Source organism: Acipenser ruthenus, unplaced genomic scaffold (assembly GCF_902713425.1).
Source record: "Acipenser ruthenus unplaced genomic scaffold, fAciRut3.2 maternal haplotype, whole genome shotgun sequence".
NCBI lineage: Eukaryota > Metazoa > Chordata > Actinopteri > Acipenseriformes > Acipenseridae > Acipenser > Acipenser ruthenus.
This window is the reverse complement of record NW_026708333.1, coordinates 1-9,833: the sequence shown is the minus strand read 5'-3', so window position 1 is coordinate 9,833 and position 9,833 is coordinate 1. Positions and strand designations below refer to the sequence as shown.

The 9,833-nt window shown below is 46.8% G+C and overlaps 1 protein-coding gene and 1 long non-coding RNA gene across 3 annotated transcripts; one reads left to right on the top strand and one right to left on the bottom strand.

The window, feature by feature from the left end:
* Positions 1-4: 4 nt before the first annotated feature.
* Positions 5-3,807, top strand: LOC131731637 (N-alpha-acetyltransferase 38, NatC auxiliary subunit-like). 2 transcript variants are annotated; one of them, XM_059020877.1, is made up of 3 exons: positions 5-109; positions 971-1,136; positions 3,215-3,807. In XM_059020877.1, exons 1-3 carry the CDS (start codon positions 65-67, stop codon positions 3,325-3,327), a joined length of 324 nt encoding a protein of 107 aa, XP_058876860.1. In that variant the 5' UTR covers positions 5-64; the 3' UTR covers positions 3,328-3,807. The 2 variants fall into 2 exon arrangements, with proteins under 2 accessions (XP_058876860.1, XP_058876859.1); XM_059020876.1 differs by having other exon boundaries at positions 968-1,136.
* Positions 3,808-6,166: 2,359 nt separating this feature from the next.
* LOC131731636 (uncharacterized) lies at positions 6,167-8,683 on the bottom strand. Its single transcript, XR_009324943.1, has 4 exons — positions 8,544-8,683; positions 7,895-8,029; positions 7,185-7,333; positions 6,167-6,718 (listed from the first exon to the last, which is right to left on the bottom strand). It is a non-coding gene; the product is annotated as an uncharacterized LOC131731636 (long non-coding RNA).
* Positions 8,684-9,833: the final 1,150 nt, after the last annotated feature.

The window sequence follows — 9,833 nt, the reverse complement described above, 5'->3', positions numbered from 1 at the left end:
TCGTCGTGCATCTAGTAAAATCTCGCGAGAGTTGCTGCAGCTCTTGCAAGGGAGGAACAACCCGATGGCTGCCGTGCAAGAGGGGGACGGAGCTCCCATTAACACGGGGGTAAACGGGTTTGTTTGTGTAGTGCACGGGGATAGGCAGCGTATTACTAATTGTGCAATGCTGATTTTGACTAGCGGTGGGCAGATAGATCAGAAAAAAAAAACTACTGATATATTTCGATGCTAAACAGAAACGATACTTTGTGTACAATATTACGAGTTTTACTGTGAACGGCTGAATATACTGGACCACAGTGGCGTGCTCTTTATAATTCACTACGTGGGTCTCAAATGTTTCATTTTGAGACCCACACACACACGTCGCCTGCTTTCTGCGCTCGGATAAAAGACTTTCTGAGTGTAGTTTTCCTAGTTAGTCTTGTCCTGTTGCTTCCTCCTCCTGCATAGGGCGTGTCATTGGGGTTCAAACTTGTTACTGGTTGTAGAACACGTCAATCAATCAGGGAGCAACAGCAGCAGCAGTTGATTGGTTACTGATAAGACAGACGGTGTGTGTGTGTGGGGCACCCCAGGGTGCTCACTCCTGTGTGTGGAGCACCCCAGGGTGCTCACTCCTGTGTGTGGAGCACCCCAGGGCGCTCACTCCTGTGTGTGGAGCTCCCCAGGGCGCTCACTCCTGTGTGTGGAGCTCCCCAGGGCGCTCACTCCTGTGTGTGGAGCTCCCCAGGGCGCTCACTCCTGCGTGTGGAGCTCCCCAGGGCGCTCACTCCTGCGTGTGGAGCTCCCCAGGGCGCTCACTCCTGCGTGTGGAGCACCCCAGGGCGCTCACTCCTGTGTGTGGAGCTCCCCAGGGCGCTCACTCCTGTGTGTGGAGCTCCCCAGGGCGCTCACTCCTGTGTGTGGAGCACCCCAGGGCGCTCACTCCTGTCTTTTCGTCCCCTCCTTCCTTCTGGATCAGAAGGACGGAGAGTTCTGCTCCCAGGAGACGCTGAAGCTGGAGGATCTGCTGAACAAGAACATGCGGATCCGCATGACTGACGGACGCACGCTGGTCGGGCTGTTCCTCTGCAGCGACCGCGACTGCAACGTCATCCTGGGATCCGCGCAGGAGTTCCTGAAACCCACAGGTAACCCCAGCAGGATCCGAACCGCTCCTCCCGAGCAGCTCCGAGCTACAGAGCCGCTTACATCAGTGATCCGCCCGCTTACTTCTCCCGCCCCGCGTGTGTGCGTGTGCGTGTGCGTGTGTGTGTGTGCGCAGCGACGGCGTGAGGCTTTGCATCATCCTTATTATTATTTGTTTAGCAGACGCCTTTATTATTATTATTATTATTATTATTATTATTATTATTATTATTATTATTATTATTATTTGTTTATTTAGCAGACGCCTTTATCCAAGGCGATTTACAGAGGCTAGGGTGTGTGAACTATGCATCAGCTGCAGAGTCACTTACAACTACGTCTCACCCGAAAGACGGAGCACAAGGAGGTGAAGTGACTTGCTCAGGGTCACACAGTGAGTCAGTGGCTGAGGTGGGATTTGAACCGGGGACCTCCTGGTTACAAGCCCTTTTCTTTAACCACTGGACCACACAGCCTCCTCAACTAATCCTGCTTCATAAAGTCGAACGCAAGCTGCTGAATAATGTTTAACGCTCTGAATTACAGCTTTCCGCATATACTTCTTAACTGAAACATGACAACAGTGGAGAAAAATGTGAAATAATACTGTACTATTATGTGTTTTTCATTTTCAAGCAATAAAATTTTGTAGTTTCTTTGATTACATGTTAAATAAAAAAATCAAAATTATATTTATATATATATATTCATTTTATCAGCCTTCTTTTTTGTACCCTGCAGTTCTACCTTCGCAGAAACCTTATCTAATATCATTTTTTTAATTTTTTTTTTTTTTTTTTTGGTCTCAATCCTAAAATTGTAAGTGATTCAAAACTTTTGTCCCGAGCTGTAGGTCCGATTGTAAAATCACCAGAGGTCGCTTTGCGTTTCTTTATCTCCCTAGTGATGAGACGCCTCTGTGTTTGGTTCATGTCCCTAGTGATGAGACGCCTCTGTGTTTGGTTCATCTCCCTAGTGATGAGACGCCTCTGTGTTTGGTTTAGCTCCCTAGTGATGAGACGCCTCTGTGTTTGGTTTAGCTCCCTAGTGATGAGACGCCTCTGTGTTTGGTTTAGCTCCCTAGTGATGAGACGCCTCTGTGTTTGGTTTAGCTCCCTAGTGATGAGACGCCTCTGTGTTTGGTTTAGCTCCCTAGTGATGAGACGCCTCTGTGTTTGGTTTAGCTCCCTAGCGATGAGACGCCTCTGTGTTTGGTTTAGCTCCCTAGCGATGAGATGTCTCTGTGTTTGGTTTAGCTCCCTAGTGATGAGACGCCTCTGTGTTTGGTTCATGTCCCTAGTGATGAGACGCCTCTGTGTTTGGTTTAGCTCCCTAGTGATGAGACGTCTCTGTTTGGTTTAGCTCCCTAGTGATGAGACGCCTCTGTGTTTGGTTTAGCTCCCTAGTGATGAGACGCCTCTGTGTTTGGTTTAGCTCCCTAGTGATGAGACATCTCTGTGTTTGGTTTAGCTCCCTAGTGATGAGACGTCTCTGTGTTTGGTTTAGCTCCCTAGTGATGAGACGCCTGTGTTTGGTTCATGTCCCTAGTGATGAGACGCCTCTGTGTTTGGTTTAGCTCCCTAGTGATGAGACGTCTCTGTGTTTGGTTTAGCTCCCTAGTGATGAGACGCCTCTGTTTGGTTTAGCTCCCTAGTGATGAGACGCCTCTGTGTTTGGTTTAGCTCCCTAGTGATGAGACGCCTCTGTGTTTGGTTCAGCTCCCTAGTGATGAGACGCCTCTGTGTTTGGTTTAGCTCCCTAGTGATGAGACGCCTCTGTGTTTGGTTTAGCTCCCTAGTGATGAGACGCCTCTGTGTTTGGTTTAGCTCCCTAGTGATGAGACGCCTCTGTGTTTGGTTTAGCTCCCTAGTGATGAGACGCCTCTGTGTTTGGTTTAGCTCCCTAGTGATGAGACGCCTCTGTGTTTGGTTTAGCTCCCTAGTGATGAGACGTCTCTGTGTTTGGTTTAGCTCCCTAGTGATGAGACGCCTCTGTGTTTGGTTCATGTCCCTAGTGATGAGACGCCTCTGTGTTTGGTTTAGCTCCCTTGTGATGAGACGCCTCTGTGTTTGGTTTTCAGATTCCTTCTCTCAAGGGGAGCCCCGGATTTTAGGGCTGGCTATGATTCCGGGGCATCACGTCGTCTCCATCGAAGTGGAATCGGACAGCCTCCTCTCCTCCCAGTACCTCTGATCCCCTCGGACCCGGAACCGGGCTCACCAGACCGCCAGGCTTTGAAAGTTCAGCTGCTTTGAGTTAAGGTGGACAGAGTCAGACTGGACCCTACAGAGTAGCCGGTCCTCAAATCAGGACCGTGGCACTTAACGGGTTAATTACAGTGACGCTTTTTATAAACACGATGGCCACAGTACTTACCCGTCCATTTGAAGCATCCAGTCAGACCAGCATACGTGTTTAAATTTAAAAGCAACTGTTCTGCAGCGAACCCAAAACAGCTCCATAAAACGCCTCTGCCACAAAGATCCAGGAATTACCCAAGTCTAGCAATGTGCGGTTTTGAAAGAAACCCCCTAAAAAAACATGCGACTTTGTGCTGGAGGCGCCTGTGCATTACGCATTAAGTTCATATAGGTGTGTGTAAGAAATGTGTTCTCTTGGTAATAAAATGAAAGTTTGGGGGCTCCCCCCCCCCCCCCCAAAAACAGTCTCTTTCGTTTCTTTTCTCCAGGCCCGATTGCTGGTCCAGTCTCAAGTCTGGTCCAGTTTAGTAACAACTCAGTGCTGTGTTTGTGAACAGCGCCACCCCTCTGCCTGGGGATGAAAGCTCACGTATCTGGCTTGGATTGCAAGACAGATGGGACGAATACAGAGGCAGCGATTCATTAGGGATGGGACGAATACAGAGGCTCAGAATAATTTTCCTTTAAGGTCTCACTGAACCGACACACTTCAATAGAAAGTGTGATTTAAATGTTCAGCCGGCTTTCTATTGAAATGTGTTGGTTCAGCGAGACCTTAAAGGAACATTATTCTGAACCTCTGTATTCATCCCTCATTTTTTATATAATGAAAGGAGGGATGCTAGAACAGCCGCTGTAGTTCTCAAATGTGCAGCTTGCACAGAAACACACGTTGGGATAAACGCGTATTTTTCATAACATTGTATATGGTTCTGCCCTCCGTTAAAGAAATCACAGGAGGCTCGGGGGTCCAGCGGTCAGAGAAAGGGGTCTCGATACCAGGAGGTTCAAATCCCAGCTCAGCCACTGACTCCCTGTGTGTGTGTGTGTGTGACCCTGAGCGAGTCACTGAACCTCCTTGTGCTCCGTCCTCCAGGATGAGACGTCAAACAAACGAGCTCCTATTGGAAGTGACTCTGCAGCAGCAGCAGCAGCAGTTGTTGATGATGCAGAGTTCACCCCCCTAGTCTCTCAGAATTTCCTCAGAAGCTGCAGAGATTAATAAACGGCACACAAGCTTCTCGGTTTCCTTGAGCTCCCACATGTTTATTTCAGACGGTTGTGCAAGTAAATGTCTCAGAGGACAGGAGACAGACGGAGCTTTAAAACCCTTTGGAGGTACAGGGGACACGTGTGCACCCCCTCCCCCCTCCCCCCACTTCAACAAAAGGAAAATAAGAACCAGAGAACCAAACAAATAATACAAAAAAAAAATTCTAATTAAAACAAACCACCTGATTTAACCCTCAGAGTTACAAGGCAGAAAACGGGGTGGTGTTGGAGATTCGTGAAGGACAGTCCGTCCCGTAACTCAGGCATCCTCACGCTGCTAAATATCGATCACTCCACTCCGTTTCCTAAAGCTGTGAAGCGTCTTTAAGCAAAGAGGAACGGATTCAGATCGCTGATGCGGTGCCGGCTGACAGCAGGGAGTGGCCGTCCGCTTTTAACAGAACTTAAAGGGATTTTGCCCGAGTTTTAGGAGGCTGAACCAATCAAGGAAATTCGCTTAATACTTGATCCGCTCTCCAGAAGCCCCCCCTCTTTCTCTCCCTCACCGCCAATACTGGCCTCTACTCTCCTCAGATATATTTATCACGTTACAGACGCACCTCTTAGATTTTTTTTTCCTCCTCAATTTTGATCAAAATCCATCTTCTTTATTCTGTAGAGGGGCAGGCGAGAGCCGCTCGGGTATTAAATGTAAATTCTGCTAAAAACTAAAAATGTTCTACCTACCTCTAAATAGACCCATCATTAAAAAAAAATACATATTATAATATAATAAAAAACAAAAAAACAAGAGGCAGGCAATTTAACAAAAATTGAGACAATAATTCTAAAAAGAAACAGCGTTACTAAAACACTCCCCGGATTTCATCAAGAACAAAACGCGCTGCGAGGCGCGGAGTCATGTGACTTCCTTCACATCCTTCTTATAAATAGCGGTGCTGATGGGAGATTACAGGCTGCAAGTTTAATGGTATAATTAACCAGCGGCTAGTTTCACAACCATTCAATTAGAAACAGTGACTAGAATTCCTTCAGTGGTCTTAGAGAGAGAAAAATAAAAGTCCAGTGGAAACATTATCACTGAATTCATGTAGTTTTTTTTAACTGTTTCTAAATTGCCCTGGAGTGATTTAATATTTATGGATGAGAACATTACTTCATAAAAAAACAAAAACTAACCCACAGACATAAATCAAGATTGAAGCAATGTTGAAAAAAAAGAAAACGTTTCTTAAAAGAAAAATAAAGAAAGAAAACGCTTTGGTTTTTACAGCGTTTAAATCAACCCGGAAGATGAGAGTTTTACCAAAAACATATATATATATATATATATATATATATATATATATATATATATATATATATATAATTACACATTATATACTGCTGTGGAAAAGTCTTGAGAGACATTTTGCACATTTTGTTTCGGGGGAGAGGGTGTTTATACTACCACAGAATCAACCAACGCCATCTACAGAACCTCACGTCATGTATACATTTGAAATGGGTTTTTACTGGACGCGTCGCTGTGTAAATGCGATGGTTTCGCTGCTCATGTATATTTACTGTGAGTTGTTGGGATCACACGTTTTTGCAGATTCTGATCAATGTGAATTATAGATTGCTAAAATGACACGCTTGGTTTCTTCTCATCCGAACTACGGCTGTATTAATAACAGTCAAAGTTGTTATAATCGTGGAAAAACACTAGAGGAGGCTTTGAGTAAATTGTTGAAGCTCAGAACATCCAGATACAGATTGCAACTCCAGAATCTGTCCAAGACTTTTGCACAGCAGTGTGTGTAAAATTAAAGATTGAAGCAATTGATCTCCCCCAACAAAGACGAGCCTTCAACATAGAAGCATAAGAAAAGGAAGAGGGTTCTGTTTTTTTCTGTTGATCAGGGAAGAGAGTTTTCAGACGGCTAGTGGTTCGGACCGTTCCCTCGCAGAGCCCTCGGCTCAGTCAGCAGGTTCCACGCGATCCCAGGTTTGTTTTCAGTTGTAATTAAATTTGAAGTGGAAGTTCCCAGAACCGAAGGGGTTAAACTCAAAAGGCCAGCTGTTGGGGTTCCCTCCTCCCCCCCCTCCTCCCTGCTGGCTTTCGGGGTCCAGGGGATCCTCGCCTGCGTCAAATTTCTGTCGCATTTCTAGAAACAATAAAATAAATAATTAATAATAATTAAACACGATGGCCACAGTGTTTACCCGTCCAATGGAAGCATCCAATCAAAACTATCACACCTGTTTACATTTAATTTAAAAGCAACCGTACTGTAGCGAACACAAAACCGCTCCATAAAACGTGTCTCCCACAAAGATCCAGGAATTACGCAGGTCTAGAAACGTGCAGTTTTGAAAGAAACACAAACCCCGCCCCCCCCCCCCCCGGATTTTCATTTTTACAAAAACACGCTATCTGGTTCGACTCTGGCTTAAAGAAACTTCTCGCCATGTTCTCAGGGTGCGACTCCCGTTTGATCCAGTCCTGGTTTCACTAGGAGTTTAATAATCAGACACACCTGAGCTTGTTACCTAGACACACTAGGGGCTGATCAAGCTGGTAGTAAAACCTGGACTGGGTGACGGGAGTCTGGTTTCCGTCCCTGTTTTTACCTGGGTCTGTCAGGACCTCTTTGGCAGAGGCGATGTCGATGAACCTCTTCTCCGCTTCCTTCTTCTGCCCCTCGGATTGGAAGTTGTCCGGGTGCCACTGCTGCGCCAGCTTCCTGTACGCCTTGGTGATCTCCTGCTTGTTTGCGTTTCTGGAGGGAGAGGGAGAGAGAGAGAGAGAGAGAGAGAGGAGAGAGAGAGAGAGAGAGAGAGAGAGAGAGAGAGAGAGAGAGAGAGAGAGAGAGAGAGAGAGAGAGAGGGAGGGAGGGAGGGAGAGAGAGAGAGAGAGAGGGAGGGAGGGAGGGAGAGAGAGAGAGAGAGAGAGAGAGAGAGAGAGAGAGAGAGAGAGAGAGGGGGGGGGGGTTTGTTGTTTGGGGTGAAACGCATTACTGTAACCTTCCCTTCCTGTACTGGACAGTTAGATCTTTAGCACCAACTCCCTGTGTGTGTGTGTGTGTGTGTGTGTGTGTGTGTGTGTGTGTGTGTGTGTGTGTGTGTGTGTGTGTGTGTGTGTGTGACCCTGAGCAAGTCGCTTCACCTCCTTGTGCTCCGTCCTTCGGATGAGACGTCAAACAAACGAGCTCCTATTGGAAGTGACTCTGCAGCAGCAGCAGCAGCAGCAGTTGTTGATGATGCAGAGTTCACCCCCCTGGTCTCTGGAAGTCGCTCTGGATCAAAGCGTCTTCGAGCCTCGGCCCGTTACCCCAGCGTACCTGTGCACCCCGAGGATTTTTGTAGTAGTCTCTCTTCTGGGACTGTTTGAGGAGTTTCTGGGCGCGCTCCAGCCCCTCTCTGATTTCCTGATTCTCCGCGTCGAATTCCCCGGGCTTCTTGATAGTCTTCCACAGCTGGGGAGGAGGAGGGAAGGGGAGGATTAGAACAACATTTAAACAAAAAAAACAAAACAAAAAAACACAACAAAACACAGCTCTGACATTCTGCAAACTGGAACAAAAAAATTCCCGATCCAAAGTCTGGCTTCTGAACGGCCTTGTTTGAGAACAATGGAAATCTGAGTGAGGGCTTACCTTTCACATACTGCTCCTCGATTGTGAAGGGGAGTGATGGACGGGTGGAGGGGTAGATGGAGGGGAGTGAGGGATGAGTAGATGGATGGAGGAGGGAGGGGGCGAGTAGATGGATGGAGGAGGGAGGGGCAGTTAGATGGATGGAGGGATAGATAGATGGAGGGCGGGAGGGATGAGTAGATGGATGGAGGGAGGGATGGAGGGAGAGATGGAGGGGAGGGAGGGATGAGTAGATGGATGGAGTAGATGGATGGAGGGGAGGGAGGGATGGAGGAAGGAGGGAGGTATAGAAGAATGGAGGGATGGATGGATGGATGGAGGGATGAAGGCTTACCCTTCTCGTACTCCTGGTTCAGGATGAAGGCCTCTGCTCGGTCTCGGAGGATGAAGATGTTTCGCGGGTCTCTCTGATGAGCCTCCGAGCACGCCTCGATGGCCTCTCTCGCTCTCTTACTCTGCGGGGAGGGGAGCAAACAACCAGGACAGCGTTTTAAAACTCATTCGCCTACTTTCACAGGCCTTGAGCGCTGCAGACTCGCTCTCAGCGTCTTCAGTGTGAATTCAATGACTAACGTTTCCACTAGAAGTCTTTCTCAGCGTCTTCAGTGTAAATTCAATGACTAACGTTTCCACTAGAAGTCTTTCTCAGCGTCTTCAGTGTAAATTCAATGACTAACGTTTCCACTAGAAGTCTTTCTCAGCGTCTTCAGTGTAAATTCAATGACTAACGTTTCCACTAGAAGTCTTTCTCAGCGTCTTCAGTGTAAATTCAATGGCTAACGTTTCCACTAGAAGTCTTTCTCAGCGTCTTCAGTGTGAATTCAATGGCTAACGTTTCCACTAGAAGTCTTTCTCAGCGTCTTCAGTGTGAATTCAATGGCTAACGTTTCCACTAGAAGTCTTTCTCAGCGTCTTCAGTGTGAATTCAATGGCTAACGTTTCCACTAGAAGTCTTTCTCAGCGTCTTCAGTGTGAATTCAATGGCTAACGTTTCCTCTAGAAGTCTTTCTCAGCGTCTTCAGTGTAAATTCAATGACTAACGTTTCCACTAGAAGGTCTTTCTCAGCGTCTTCAGTGTAAATTCAATGGCTAACGTTTCCACTAGAAGTCTTTCTCAGCGTCTTCAGTGTAAATTCAATGGCTAACATTTCCACTAGAAGTCTTTCTCAGCGTCTTCAGTGTGAATTCAATGGCTAACGTTTCCACTAGAAGTCTTTCTCAGTGTCTTCAGTGTAAATTCAATGGCTAACGTTTCCACTAGAAGTCTTTCTCAGTGTCTTCAGTGTAAATTCAATGACTAACGTTTCCACTAGAAGTCTTTCTCAGCGTCTTCAGTGTGAATTCAATGGCTAACGTTTCCACTAGAAGTCTTTTCTCAGTGTCTTCAGTGTAAATTCAATGACTAACGTTTCCACTAGATGTCTTTCTCAGCGTCTTCTAGTCAAAGCATTAGTCGTTGAATTCACACTGAAGTCTCTCTCAGCATCCTCAGTGTGAACTCAATGACTGACAGTGACTAGAAGTCTCTCTGAGTGTTTCTCCAGCCCAGGCTGGCTGTCTCTTACCCTGGACAGACAGTGGGCAGATCCTCTCCTTGGCTCTGGTTGTGTAGAACGGCACGTTG